The 15,412-nt window shown below is 36.6% G+C and overlaps 1 protein-coding gene across 1 annotated transcript in view; it reads right to left on the bottom strand.

Moving 5' to 3' along the window:
• LOC136835786 (F-BAR domain only protein 2) overlaps positions 1–15,412 on the bottom strand; it is a 261,890-nt gene that overhangs the window by 14,681 nt on the left and 231,797 nt on the right. The window contains exons 21-23 of the mRNA XM_067099642.1: positions 10,614–10,825; positions 6,251–6,406; positions 577–709 (exon numbers count right to left, since the gene is read on the bottom strand). Of these exons, the coding sequence (XP_066955743.1) occupies positions 577–709; positions 6,251–6,406; positions 10,614–10,825 (501 nt within the window). The remainder of the gene's footprint in view (positions 1–576; positions 710–6,250; positions 6,407–10,613; positions 10,826–15,412) is intronic.

Genomic DNA, 15,412 nt, shown 5'->3' with positions numbered 1-15,412 from the left:
CCAATTATTTTCTTAAATTTGTGCATACTTTTTACAATGGAGTATTGCTGGAGATGTACAATATATACTGTCTACAAGAGATTCTTCCTTGCATAACTTTTTTCTGATCTTTGCAGAGTTTGTTCTATATCAATTTAAATATACCAAATTCTATTGATACTGTAATCATTTTTAGTAAATTTTCTTCTTGTAAAGGTTGTGAATGATCAATTATGATAAACCCTTTAGATTGGCTTGTTTAATCTTCTTCCTACTGGCTGTTTTTGTTTAATTCTGAGAAAATTGAGAAGTTTAAAACATAACACTCAAACAACAGCACTTAAATCATCCTGATGGTTCTGTATTTGTAGTTACAGACTACAAATACAAAACCATTATTACCTCATGCTCTGTACTCTACAATAAACAATGCAAAATGTTCAGTCTTATTTCTTTAATTGTGCCATTTTGATATTTGACGAAAGCAGTACAAATAAGCTACTTACTAGTCTGCTGATGGCTAACCAGACAGTCCCTGTTGGGCTACAAAAACTGAACCAAAAGTGACCATAATGAGTAAAAGCTCTTCTACTTTACCTGATACTTTATCATATCAACATTGAAATAGGATGCAGAAGGATTGCTTTCAGCTTGCTTCCTCAGTAATGATGTTAATGCATTCATGTTAAAATGGAAGACTCCACACTCAGGGGTTGACTGATCACTATCCCTGGAAATATAAGAAAACATTATCTATACGGCTTTCAATACATGTTTTTATTCTTCTGACTATGTATATTATTTATAATACATATTTCTGCTTGTTTGTATGTAAAGCTGTTATGATTGGTGATGAATCTGCTGTCATTAAAATATTTTTTGATGCATCTTACAACCTTAAGAGTCAGCAAATTATTTAAAAGAGACCTATGCAGAGGACAACAAGGTGGAGATGATTCTAAGGTTTATACCAAGAAGGAACAATGTGGACACAGTCTACGCAACAGAGGTGAGTTCGCTACACCAGCAGTTAGTAGCTTGATCTCTTGTGGCCAAACTAAATCCCAAGCTTCCAATTTACTGCCCTATCTTTCTGATTTACTAGCTTTGAAGATGGGCAAACTCATGTAACCTCTGGACAGCCTAAAAGTTTAAAACTTCCCTACATTCTAAGCCCTCCTAATGAACAACCTCCCAAGGAGCCTTGTAATGGGAAAAGATCCTAAACCAGCATCACTTTTTTTTTGTAGATTCCACAGCAATCTAAAAATAATCATACTTCACAGTTTGAGATTATGCAGCAGTTTCAAAAGTAGAGGATTTTCAGCAAAACCAGCTCAGGCCACATCCTAGTGTAGTAGAGTCTACCCTCAACATCTATCTGGAATACCACTACACTCGACCCCTGGTATTTGCTGGGGATGCATACCACAACCTCCTTGCAAATAGCTAAAATCCGTAAATACTTGACACCCCTCTAAAAATGCTTATAACTGTCTACTTTCATAGTTGAAACATCAGGAAACCCCTCTAAAAACATTTATACCTGAGTATTTTAATAGTTTTATCATGAAAAACTAATTTAGGCATGAAAATATGAAAATACAGTGATTACTGAATATTTCTCTATGAGAAATACAGCGAATAGGCGAATTTTCCATGAATAATGTGTATATACATTCCATAGAAAAATCTGCAAATAGGTGAAGTCACGAATCTGGAACCGCGAATAGGCAGGGTCCACTGTAATCCATTCACAGGAGATTTTCTGAAGTTCTTACTAAGACAAAAGAAATGCTTGCCTAAGCAATGAGGACCTACAAGCCTTAACAATTAAAAATCTGATTTTCAAAGGCTTCACATGAGTTCAAGGGAATTTAAGAAGTTATGCCAGCACTTTCTGAGTAAGCTCCAGTAGGACAGTGAAACTTCCTACTTGAGGCCTTTTTTTTGGCACTTGGGAATCTTCCTACACAATCTTCTGGCATTTACATCTTTTGATCTCTTGGACAAGGTCACACACACGTTAAGGACTGTATGTCAACAGGTCTCTCTTGTGCCAGGAAGCCAGGAACAAACTGCTGTGCCTTAGCAATCCCTTCTATTGTCCTTCATACCAAAAATGAAAAGGACCTTCTTTTCCTTATCAGAGCACTACACACAGATATCTGCAGAGAACCAAGGACTAAGAGATAGTCTTAACTATTCATCTCTGTAAAACATTTCCTGACTAAGATAAACAATTTTATAAGCAGAGAGTAACATACACTGCAACGTTCTATGCTTTCTATTCCTTATTAACTAATTTTAATTTATTTTAAAATTTTCAGTATAAATCTAAATGTTAATTCAGTTTTAAAAAGCATCCTGAGGGTGTGACAAACATTGGGTTATGTGGTAGCAACAAAACAAGCTGTCACTGCTTTACTTAAGTTCACAGCCATGAGGACTCTTCATCATCTTAATTCCTTCTCATTCTCAATATGCCATCCTACATGAGATTTGCCTGTATCATGCATAACAGGTAAGTGCTACTAACTGACTAAATCAAATGCATTTATGAAACCTCGCATAATTACAGATAGGCGTCGACTTACGACAGATGTGACTTGCGACAATCTACATTTACGACAGTGGCGAAAAAATTACGGAAATAAAAAACTATGAAGAAATTATAAAAATTTACAAAACATGCAGCTGGCAGCGCTTATGAGTAGCAGTTCCAGTAATGCATGTAAAGCAGGCCTCGCACTATCAAACATGTTTATCCAGCATGGCATAAGGTCATACAATTAAACAATTTAAGAATGTTTAGCTAGATTGGAAGGATTAACTATCATTTGATATTTGCCCATCTAAAATATTTTCACCAAATTTCTCTGATGCACACTAACATTTGACTGTACACCAGCTGCAGTCTGCATAGTGTACAATAAAAAATGTTTGATTGTTTGTGGCCTACCTAACATGCATGAACACAAACACACCTGCTTTCATTTTTCTCTATCTCTCTCTCTCTCTCTCAGGCTATAGAGAGCAATAGCCGCCAATTGCGCTACATTTACGTTTTGAAAAGTTTTTAATAAGTCGCAGTATGCTGACAAAAAGGACACGTTCATTGTCAACAATTCAGCCAGCCAAAAAGGCGAGAAAGGATACCAACTTGCAATGAAAAGTGAATGTGATTAACCAGTATGAAAGAGGAAAAAGAATAATGACAATAGCACATAACCTACAAATTCCACATTCAACAGTCGACAATTCTTAAGGACTGAGAATGCATTCGTGAAGCTGTTTAAAGATTTGTTTCAATGAACTCTACTGTAATTACAAAGCAAAGGCAAGGGCCAATCCATGAAATGGAATGCTTATCAATGATGTGGATAAGTCTAAATAAAAAAAAACAAACACCATGAAGCCCTATTGCCATCCAGGCAAAGGCTAGAAGTCTGTTTCAGACCCTTACGGAACGTGCAGGTGATAACTGTCAACAAGAATTCATCACAAGTACTGGATGATTCAAAAGAAGATTCAGTTTGCGTAATGTTCGGGTAACAAGAAAGGCAGTGAGAAAGTTTGCCGACAGTTCTGATGAATTCATAAAAGAAAAAGGATAAATATTACTAATTTTCCCATGCAAAAACTATGAGTTAATTACCATTCTCTGAATAAACTTAAAATAAAAAACTAGTAAATATGAAATCATAGACATCAAACGCATATGCTCCACATGTGATATGCAACTGTAAAAATGTTTTGTAACATTATGTTGAAATGAAAATTGGTTGAGATCAAACTAGGGATCAGTAACTGTAAAGTACTTTCCAATACTTTATAGAATTACTATGGTGCAATATTCATCAGAGTTAACTGAAATAAGGTTGAACATTTCATTTTGGGCGCAGTTACCACTGGCTTACCATCAAAGCAAATGAAACGTAGATGTAAATGGGGGCATGTTACAAAACATTGCGATGAACTGGAAAATTAATTAAATGTAATATATTAACTGTGATAAAATATTCGCATGTACTTTAAATATACAGGCAGTCCCCGGTTATTGGCGGGCTCGGTTATCGGCAATCCAGTTTTTCGAGGCTTGTCTAGCGATGAAAATCGGTGATTTTTTACATCGATATCCACCGATTTCCACTGATCAGCGCTGATACATATCTAACAGAGGTGCCGATAACCGAAAATCGGTGAAAATCACCAAAAATTGCCAATTTTCGCTTATTGTCACGTAATTGGAACGGAACCCCCACCAATAACCGGGGATTGCGTGTATAGGTACCATACTCAGTTAAAGCTAAAAAAATAAGCTAAATTGTGTCTTTGCATAGGACGAAACACCATGTCAGCTACATGTAAGCATGAGGATGTTACATACACAGAAGGTAAGTTACATATGCAAGGTTTCCACGATATTACAAGGCAAAATGGGAAATCGATGATTACAATAAACTAAAGGTTAATATCCTTTTAACCATTCTTAAAAACAATAAACTTAGAGTCTAGTCTACAGAACAATTTAAGTGACACAATATTAGCTAATATAATTTGTGGCAAGGGAATACAACTATGTAAAAAGGCAAAATGTAAAGAATGATAAGAAAGTTACTGGATAAAAATATGCTCATGGTGATAAAACCATGGTAGGCTATAAGTAACAGGAGTTAGGCTATGTGGTAGCCTCAATATAACTAGAGTGAATTGCAAACCAATTTACATTAAAACTGACTTTCGACATTCAAGCAAGAACCTAACCCCTTTGTAACTCAACACCTACCTGTACAGGCAGTCCCCGGTTATCGGCGGGGTTCCGTTTTCTGAGGGTATAATGATAACCGAAAATCGCCGCTAACCGAAAATCGGCGATTTCAGCACTTTTTCGGCAATTTTTGGGGGCTATCGGCGCCTCTGTTAGGTATATATCAGAGCCAATACCCAATTATCAGCGCCGATAAGTGGAAATCGTCAATTTTCGGCGCCAAAAATTGCAGATTTTCGTCACTAGACAAGCCCCATAAAACTGGATCGCTGTTAACCGAGCCCGCCGTTAACCAGGGACTACTTTTATTTACCAAGGTGTCCATTACACATACATATAGCTCCCTGTCTTTGCCTCGGAGCCAGAATTCTGGTATATAGTTTGGATCTTTTTTAGATTCCTTTACATAATCATCAAAAATGGCAATAATACCAGACTGATTAATTTTAATTCCATCTAAATTAATGCATTTGTTGAGGAACAAATGTAATTAAAAAAGGCCAGTTTTTTGCAAATCTCATACTTCTAAAACACAACTGGAAGTTTGTTAATTAATAAGTGCAGTTAGTGAGCAGACAGAAAAAACTTGATTTACAGACTCAAGGAATGACAAGCAAATGCACTAAGCTAACTCTGGGCTACCTTTAAACTTCATTTTAATAACTCTTTTTATGGAAATTAGGTTACCAGAGGCATTTTACTGATAACAAAATGAGCTATTTACATTATGGGTTTGCGTTAAAAATTTTGTTTAAAAAAATCACATTTTATATATGCTAATCATTCCACAATTTCTTTACAAATCACTTTACAGTCATCCCCTGGCATTTGCGGAAGATGCATACCACACCCACCTGCGAATACCAAAATCCCCTCTGAAACCCTTATAACTGCCAGTTTTAACAGTTCAAACACCAAATTTATACCATAATCTATCATCCTACACCAAATACACCATAAACTACCTTAAACAATCATCCTACACCAAATATACCATAAACTATCATCCACAACACTTTACTATCATTTCAAAGGCAGCTTTGAAAACTATTCAAGTTACCCCTATACATTCAGGTACATCCACTTTCTCTCATACAGTACTGAAGCAGTCCTGTTTTCTTTTTACATTGCATAGAGGAAGCATTGGGAATTCACAAGTAATGTAGAGTTAAGTACGGTACCTAAATATTTAATATGCATTAAAAAAAATTATTTTGCTGTATTTACATTAACATTATTATTTGGAAATTAGTAAATAATTTTTCATCAAAAAAATGTATTTAGTCACAAAAATAACATGAAAATACAGTACAGTAATTACTGAATATTTCTTGGTGAAAAAATCTGCGAATTACTGAATTTTTCATGAATAATTCAGGGACAAGTTCCTCAGAAAAATCCGCGAATGGGTGAAGCTGTGCATACCGAACCACGAACAGGCAGGGGTCGACTGTACATCCTAACTGATATAAAATCATTATAATAGGAGACAAAACTTACATATTAATCAATTGTTTGTTGGGAAGGACATTAGAGACCTTGGAGAAGTTGTTAACTTTAAATGACAACTGTGCTGGTGATGGATTATTTGTCAAAACATTGACAATTCCTGCTGGGAATGACACCATCATCTCGCCTGTAACTTTAACTTGGCACCTGTAAGGACAGAGTCAGTTTTAAGTCATAATTGTCTCAGTAACATCAATAAAAACTTGAGAATAAAAAAGGCTAACTGAATTCTTATGTTTAGTCCCTTTTAGAATGTACAACAACACATGTAAACTTTTAAAAAACAGCACTTTCATGAGATACCTGCCACTTCAAATGTAACTTATCTTAATGTAGGATTTGGACTGCTCTGTCCATTTTACTCTTGTACACTTATGTATCAAAAATGACTACATTTACAATATTTTAATTGTCTGCATCAGTAATTTCCTTTTGCCTTTTAGCTTGCATTTCTTAAAAGGTTCACTGTTTGCAAGAAACCTTGTCCATGGGCATGATAAATAAAAATAGAGCACATAGCAAATATAAAAAGCTAATCTGCTGGTTGATTGCTTAATATGATTTCAGGAATGTATCCTGTTAAGCCAAGCACTGGGGCACTTTTTGGCCACTCAGCAATTATGAGTGAAAAGAGGGAGGGGATTGGCTAAACAGCAATACAAAGAGATTCAGAAAACAAAGGAGATCAAGTACAAGGATCTACACATGGAACTGGAAGAAAACTCCACAGTTGCACTAAGCGGTAATAATTGGAGAGGCTGGACCACAGGAATGAAGAGAGGAAGTAGGTATGAAGGTTAAGTAAAAGGCTAAAAAGTGGGTACACTAGATGGCCAATGGATGCTTCATGTGAGGTGCGCTGATGACACTACCTCTCTTAAGGTAAGTTCACAAGAACAAATTTTCTAAATGTTTTATGTCAGATATTTCAAATATAAAATTCTTCTGCGTCTTTACTTATAAGCTTTTGAAATTTCTTTATAAAACATGCCAGAATTTTTTAATTACATACCTCTCATTCATATGTAGCCCACTACTCAGGTTTAGGACTCTATATACATAATTCTTTAGTCTGAAAGACGCGACTATGGTAACCTACTGCAAATCACTACCTGGACCCTCCAGTATTCATCTGCCGCCTGCCCTATTTCTTTCTTGTAACAACAAAAACAACAGGGAGCCTTGCAGGGCTAAGAGGAGGGACCTAAATCATATGAATAATAGGTTTGTTTCATAAAGTATAATTCTTTTCATAAAAACCTTCATTCAAATTTTGGGCGAATAGCAAATTTGGATTGAGGTTCAAGCTGAAAACATACAGTTACTATGTGGGACTTTAAGGATCTGTTGTAAGATCATAGACCAAGGAGTTGACCCTACTTAAGAGGGTCTAAAAAAGGATACAGAGCCTCTAAAACATAGATAAAACATTCCTATGTATGTGGGTGAAGTTCATCATATCAAGGTAAAGCTTACCATAAATGGTAGACATAGGAACCAGAACCCTGGACATTCTACACCTTTCAAGAAGCTGAACAAGAAGAGATGAAAGGAACTGAAGACAAGATGAACATTCCCTTGTACCCTGCCCCAAGGGAAGAATCTTCCCCACAGCTATTTGACCAAACGAAAGGTATCCTACCATTCATGTTTAGTCCTGAGCCTCCTACATCCAGTCTGAAGAATCTGAAAACGATAACCTGTGGCCTTAAGCATATGAACCAATAACTTCTTACAGCACCCATGGATGCAGCCCCATAGGCTAACTTCACTACAGGTTGACCATCACTAATCCGGCAATCAGTAGTCCCGAACAATCAGTAATCCGGCACAAATTTACGGCTGAGAAGTAATTTCTGTGTTTCCGCACTAATTTTCCATTCCCGAATTCGCTGCGCTAACTGCGCCTACATTATACTGTACTCTATTCACATATTAACAGTATTATACCATCAACCTGTGAACATGCATCTTTCATGGATCTTTTAAAAAAGTTATGCTTTACTACATTGTTTTCCAATTACGTTTATTCTCTTTACTGCTTTTTGTATTATAAATTGCAATCAATGTTTGTTTGGGAATAAATATCATGATTGTTTCGCTACTGTATTTCTACCGCATTTAACCAAGTTCAAAGCGCTTTTCTTGCTTTAAGTTAAACGTAAATGAATATGGATACTTTATTTATTTGGGACAAGGATATTTTTCGTTATACAAGTGTTTTTAAGTCGAAATATAACTTAAATAGGTCTCGTTGTGAAATTAATTTAGCTATTTTTTCGTTAATATGTGACATTTGGGAATAGCATTTGGCTGTTTTGGGACATTTTTTTTTTTTTTTAGTAAAAAATCAAGATTCCATTCGGCTATTTTCTCTGATTTCATCATAATACGAGCTTTAATATTTATCTTTTATCGGCGTGAAACAGTAGTAATTTGTATTCTTTCATGCCCAGTAGTTTTGATTAAAATACATTTCTCTCCAGTTTTATTTACAGTCGAGTTTCATCCATATTTGCCCGGCGCGATAATTTATAGTCATTAGCAGCTCTGAATATTGTTTCTCAGCTTCAGCTACAACTTGCAGCTTAAAGTTACTGCTTAGCAGATATTCCCTGCCGATCTTTTCTCCCAAAGCGAACAAAGGTATAGTGTAAAAATATATCAATCCCATTGTGCAGTACTTAGCGTCATTTTCAACATAACTACAGTAATTGTGTATTACCCGCACGATGGTTGAAATACAAGCACAGCAGTTGTTATCAGATATGATTAGCAAACAACAGTTTCTCGTTGTTTGTTTGCACGCATTTACGCAAGAGTATAACGTTACTAACAATGCTTTTATCATCCTCTTACTTTTACTAGCAGATGGAATAAGAGATGGAGGAAAGAAGTTGGTCTACTGTGTTGGTCTCCTGCCTGCACTCTGCTTGAAATCTAAAATATTTCCTAAATATTTTCAGATTTGGTATTAATTACTAACCCCATTAAACTCGGGAAAATATCGTAAGTAGGGTATCGTAACTCGAGCACTACCTGTATTTATTTGACCAACATAAATTGTCTTTTCTTTATTGACCAACTTGTAGTGATTTATGGGATATTTTAATTCTAGGATGAGGTGCTTAGCTACTGTGTTTCGTGTATTCTAGCCTAATAAATGGCTAATCCGGCACCCTCTAGGTCCCAATAATGCCGGATTAGTGATGGTCAACCTGTACTAGAGTACAGTAAACATACAATAAGTTGTTAGATAAACATTTTGTTGTCTTTTTAATAGACTAAATTTACACATGTTAATAATTTTAAAGTAAAAAAAAAAAACATGTAAGAATGTAAGTGCATCTAACTGATGTGTAATGTCAATGTCCTCAATGGGCTGGAGGAAAACTAATACTAAAGGCCAAATTTCTTCTTCCATTGAATATGTACACAGCAAGAACTTGATGAATTTGCTAGGGAACATTGAGAGTTGAATATCATGTACTATGACAATATTTTTAATATTTTTAAGCTTTTAAACAGTTTAACTGTGTGCACACTATGTTACTATAGAATTATATTATTTTGTAGTTTTTGTGTGACTTGGCATTTTTCTGCTGATTTTTGTATTTTTATGGATGATGACTGAAAATTGGAACTATATACATACATACATACATACATACATACTTACAGCCAAAATTCAATTAAATACTGCACACATAAAATACATATTATGGTATATCATCTTGACATTGATTTTGATATGATCTGGCACTTATTGATTTCCATTTTTTATGGCTGATGACTGAATGCTGGAAATACATACATACATAAAAACTCAACAGCGCAAACTATAACCAAACTTCATATAAATAAAAGAATATTTTCAGTGGTTTTAAGGTTTTAGATGATATTTTAATGTAAATTTCATTACTACATATCATATATACTTACAAATTTGTTTTCATGTGATTCTGTTGATATATGTTTTCTCATGGTGTTTTGACACTTAACTCTGCCCAATGTAAACACATATAAAAGGATATAAGTAAATTTTTATTTTCCATCTCATTTTTAACAAAAAACCATCATAATATTAAAGACAACTCAAGTCAAAATGACTTAGCTGAGCTATTACCGCTATGGTATTAAGTAATGTTAAAAAATCTCTTACTCCATGTATATTATGCAATGCTGAGCATCTCTTATGACATCCGTTAAATTTGGTAAATAAAAGTTGACTTTAACCTCACACTTTTCCAATAAAAGCCATGTGGATACCTTCCTGAATGCTCGTTTTTCTTTGCATCTGTCAACGACGGGTTTGTTTTGAAACAATATTGTCCTTACAACTTGAAAAACTTACTTTGACTCGTCTGTTCCACGAAAGTAGGCATGGCACAACTCTTGAAATGCAACTGCTAGTGGAATTGAATCTGACAATCCTATTGTGAGAGGAGAAGGGCCTCTAGAAGTGCCAACCATGCCTGATGTTCGGAATTCCAGACTAGAAACAGAGTCAGCATGTGACAATCCTGATACAGTAGACGGGCTTTGCCGTCCCCTGGAAGATGGCCCCTGTATACAGAAAGTAAAATCATGAAAAGACAATGAACCTCTTAACATTATAACAGAATAGTAATTCAATTACAAGTAAAAGCTATATAAAACCCATGCAATGATAACTGCAAACCAAACAACAGGCAGGTTGAATAAGATTGGGAAGGGTCACAGATGCTGTTTAATTTAGAAGTTATGTGTACATACAGTACGATATACAAATTCATATATTTCCATAAGCTTACATTACACTTATCAAAGTCATAAAACAATATTTACTGACTATACAGTTATAAATACAAGCAGATAACAACCATAACCAAAGACAGGCTCCTAATAAAATTTACATTTTAATATAATAAAAAATTGCCAAATTTTTAAAGTAATTTGTATTTTTCCTAGGTATACAAATTGTAGCCTTTCATATTTGAAGTATCCTTCTGAGCATGTGCTGGACCAGCCATTTACTGGCTAAACAAGGACGGTACCCAGATGGAGAAGGGAAAGAGGAGATTCCCATTCTTACCCATCTGATGCTACCCATTGTTCTTCCGATCAGTATTCAGGATGGAAAACTGAGCGGAAATGAAGGGGGTGTAGGCTATTTGTATTCCTTCTTGTCTGAGTTCTCAAATAAATACCATGGCTAATCTTCTAAAAATTCTTAGGGCAATTTTTAGCCCAAAGGGCATGACTTTGAACCTGTACGTATCTTTCCCTATCCAGAACCCTTGGAAGGGGTGGAAGGGAATGATGATAGGGACGTGCCAGTATACGTCTTTCAGATCTATAGAAGCTGCCCATGTCCCTTGCAGAATAACTGAATGTTCTTGGGCAGAGGTAGTCATCCGAAACTTTTGGCAAACAATGTGCTTGTTCAATGTTAATACGATGTGCTTGTTCAATGTTAATAGGATGAGGATCACTCTTCGTTTGGAGGAATCCTTTTTGGGGACACTGAAGGGATGTGCTTGGTGGCAAATATGCACAAGCTTCTCTATGGCTTCCTTTAAAAGGGCCCTCTGCATGTAATCTTCCTGAGAGGGGTCTGGTTTTTGGAGGAACCCCTTTACTGGAAGGGGGGAGGGGTGGATGAGACCATTTCCACCCCAGCCCAATGGAAATAATCTGATATTCTGTCACTGCTTTATTTAATTTTAACTACTGTTTTAGGCTAATGCAGTCGGACCTCTAAAACCAGCATCATGTGGTCCAGGAACTCCTGTGGTTCGGCTCAATTTTGAGTCAGCCACCATAAGTTAGTTGAGTGGCCACGAGGGCGGCACCACATACTATTTACAACTTCCTGACAGCAAAAATTATGCCATATCTCTTTTGTTATTATGAAAATGATTGTTAGTAATGAAAATGTGTGAAGTCAAATATGTTTTCCATATTAACTTTACATGAATAAATATATTTTTTAAAGATTCTGCTTGAGAGGTCTACCAAGTCAACATTTTTAATCAAAACAATGAGACATTTGGCATCGAATGAATCACTTATTCTTAGAGTGCTTGAAAGACCTATAGGTGATAGAGTTTTGATAATTTCTTTTATATAGCTGTATATATTTACCCATTCGATAAGCCACCCATTAGATCAGATGATGCTAGAGGTAAGGAGTGCAAACATAAATCTTTATCTGTGCTAGAAAATGTTTCTATCCTTTCCCAACCATTTGCAAATGTTTAAGTGTTCATTTTCCTCAATAGATGCAAAGGTTTACTTTTTGATGGTGAAGTGTCAAATGCACTGTGTGATTGCCAAAATTCATTCTTTATTTTTGTAATTTCATTACCCTCTACAATCAAAATAAATGACGAAGAAACTAATAGCAATAATTATGAAAATAGTAAATTTAAGAGATGAAAGTCACCAATAATATTCTGCAGAGTCTGAGAAAAATTAAGCAGCTGACTTACAGTTAGGCTAACTCTGGAATGTAGGGTAAATGTGTTAAATAAAGCATACTACTATTTTAAAGAAAATTATATATTATGAAGTTATAAAATGATAAATTGAAAATAAAACAATAAAAAACGGTGTCAGAACTTAGCCACACAGTAGTAGGCTAAGTCAGCAACTAGGCTAGTATGTGGAATTAGCTTGCAAGACTGTTTAGCGGTTTTTTTAAGCATGATTTATATTCAGTGTATATCAAGAACCTGGCAGTGGTCTTGTCCAACGTTCAATGAAGAGGGTGGAAGTAACTTCTTCTTTAAAAGGGGTCTTACTTAATCTGGTTAGGTTACGCTTCATTCTAGCTTTTTATATCACCTTAAGGATACAGGCGAGGAAGCAAGAACTACCAGCTAATATGTAGCTCAATCACAAACATGTTAATGACCTGTGAAACTTTGAGGCGGACGTTGATAAACCTGTTTCTAACGATACAAAACCTTGTCTTCCATTGAAATTGCCTCCCAAGCCCGAGAAAGATGGGCAACACATGCCATGTTGCAGGTAGTTGCACTAGTGTGGAGGGTTGGTACCTCCCCTTCTCTCAGGGGTGAGGGAAGTGCTCCAGGAAGTTCAGTTCTCGTGAATGAGGGGTGGCTAGACACTAGTCGTTCCTTTGGGAAGAGTGGTTTGTATGTTAACCTTCTGACAGACTTCCCAAGGTTGCTTCCTAACAGACTGGAGAAATCTTCTCGAACAGCCACACTTTCGGCTCGTAATGTCAAAGTTATCCAGTCCTGCCTCTGATCAGGGAACAAACTGTCCGAGACTGTCAGACTTCTAAGAATGGACCGAATGGGCTGAAAGCAAAGCTATTGCTAAAAAGGCTTATCAATCTTCCTCTCGGAGTTTATCAATCCTTCTCAAAGCCACACGTAACTCCAACGGCTTAATTTTTAATGTCAACCCCACACCCTTCTCCAACATGCGACCATCAGGGTGCACTGTGTCCAGTTAGTATTTAAACATGAAAATTAGACCTGGCTGACTCACTCAACCAGACATCTGTGTCCGTCTGTTAATCATGACATTTCAAAACCGGTAAACTTGCTAAACCTGCAAGAAGTCGCATGGAACTTGGGGGAGGTCTTCACACTGACTTTCTATGGCCCACATGTTTGAACCGATGATACGTCATGTCCGCAATCTTAGGGAAACTTGATGAGCACTTACAGCTTGTTGAAGCAGCCACCATGCCATTGACAAAGGATAGGCTTCTCACAAACCAATGCAGTATACTCATTAATTTTTAGGTTTTGGCCAAAAATGACACGGCTAACACCTGGCCTCGCTCCTTTTCTATTGACTGGTTCTTCCTGAAGCCCGGACAGATCGAAATGTCCTCTGCCCAGTGAGCTCTAAGCTGAATGTATTCAAGTCCTTTTGTTTGACATTGAGCGTGGGCTAATCTTTGGTGTTCGTTGAAAATCCCAAAAAGAGATTGTCCAAGACATACTTTCATTCTTTTGCCAGTGCCGTACCAAAAGTCAGCACATTCGGGAGTTCAAGCGTCGATTCCTTTTGTGCGTAAAGTAGAGGCTCTAACCTGGGCAAAAGTAGCACTTGTCTTTTACCAAAGTCCTCTCTAGGGATTTGAGAAACAACTTTTTGACGTGCAGGAACCAATGTTTGCCATGTTTCTTCACTATGAATTCCAGGCAGTAAATTTGAAAGAATTTGATTTTCCATCCCTTTCTTACTTGGCATTACAGTATTGGGGGATGAAGACCCTAGGAGGTTCACCTTCCATTTTCCTTTATCCCTGATGCCAGAATAAGGACAGAGAACTTCTTGAGGGAAGATTTGTGTACAACTAGAATCTTAAGGTGCATGATTGGTTTTTATGGATGAGTCTACATAATAGATGCGGTGGGCGTTATTTATCTGGTCTTTGTTATTCTTTTGTGAAGCTTCTCATCAGCAATGGAGATCCCCATAGGAAAAGAGACCCATTGGTTTTAGGTTTGGCAACCTGCGATTGCACATCTGTAGTCCTTTGCATTTCTGAGACAGGTGATTCTTGGCTCTAGCAAAGGAAGACAGGTTGAAAGGAGCCACCTGCTGAATAGTAGCTCCACAGAAGATAGCCCATTTTCCTCATGATAGACATCAGCAAGCATTCCAAAGATATCCAGACTAATTTGCTATGCTGTACCCCCATAAAGTAGTTTTTTTGCAGTATACGCCATAGTCATCCAGCTCCACTCAAGGGTGGGATTCACAGAGGTTGTGCCATGGAGAAATTATATAAAAATGACCTTTTATAATAAGTTTTATATAGGTCTGGGTACATAATCATTTCCCGCCCTCCTGGGATGGACACAGATCATTCTGAGATTGAGGAGGAAAAGTTGTGTTGAAATTCTTCCCGAGTGGTGCGGAAAACATACCTCCGCTGCAGCCTCAAAATAAAGCAAACACTGGCAAATTTCGTTGTGCCGGGTACATCGGTAGAAACTATATCCCTGGTCATCTCCAAAGTATCGTAATAATCTTCCATTGTATGGGTGAAGTGACCATTCTGTCCTATTACTTGCACCTGTTGCGTGAGTTTGTAACATACTTTTGCCTGGGATGTATCTGTGTGTTACCCACTGAGTGTGCAAACAGTTGTTATCGATCGATTATTAGCCAAAACAGTTT

The sequence above is a fragment of the Macrobrachium rosenbergii genome, chromosome 55, assembly GCF_040412425.1.
Source record: "Macrobrachium rosenbergii isolate ZJJX-2024 chromosome 55, ASM4041242v1, whole genome shotgun sequence".
Lineage (NCBI taxonomy): Eukaryota > Metazoa > Arthropoda > Malacostraca > Decapoda > Palaemonidae > Macrobrachium > Macrobrachium rosenbergii.
This window is presented reverse-complemented; position numbering and strand designations above follow the sequence as displayed.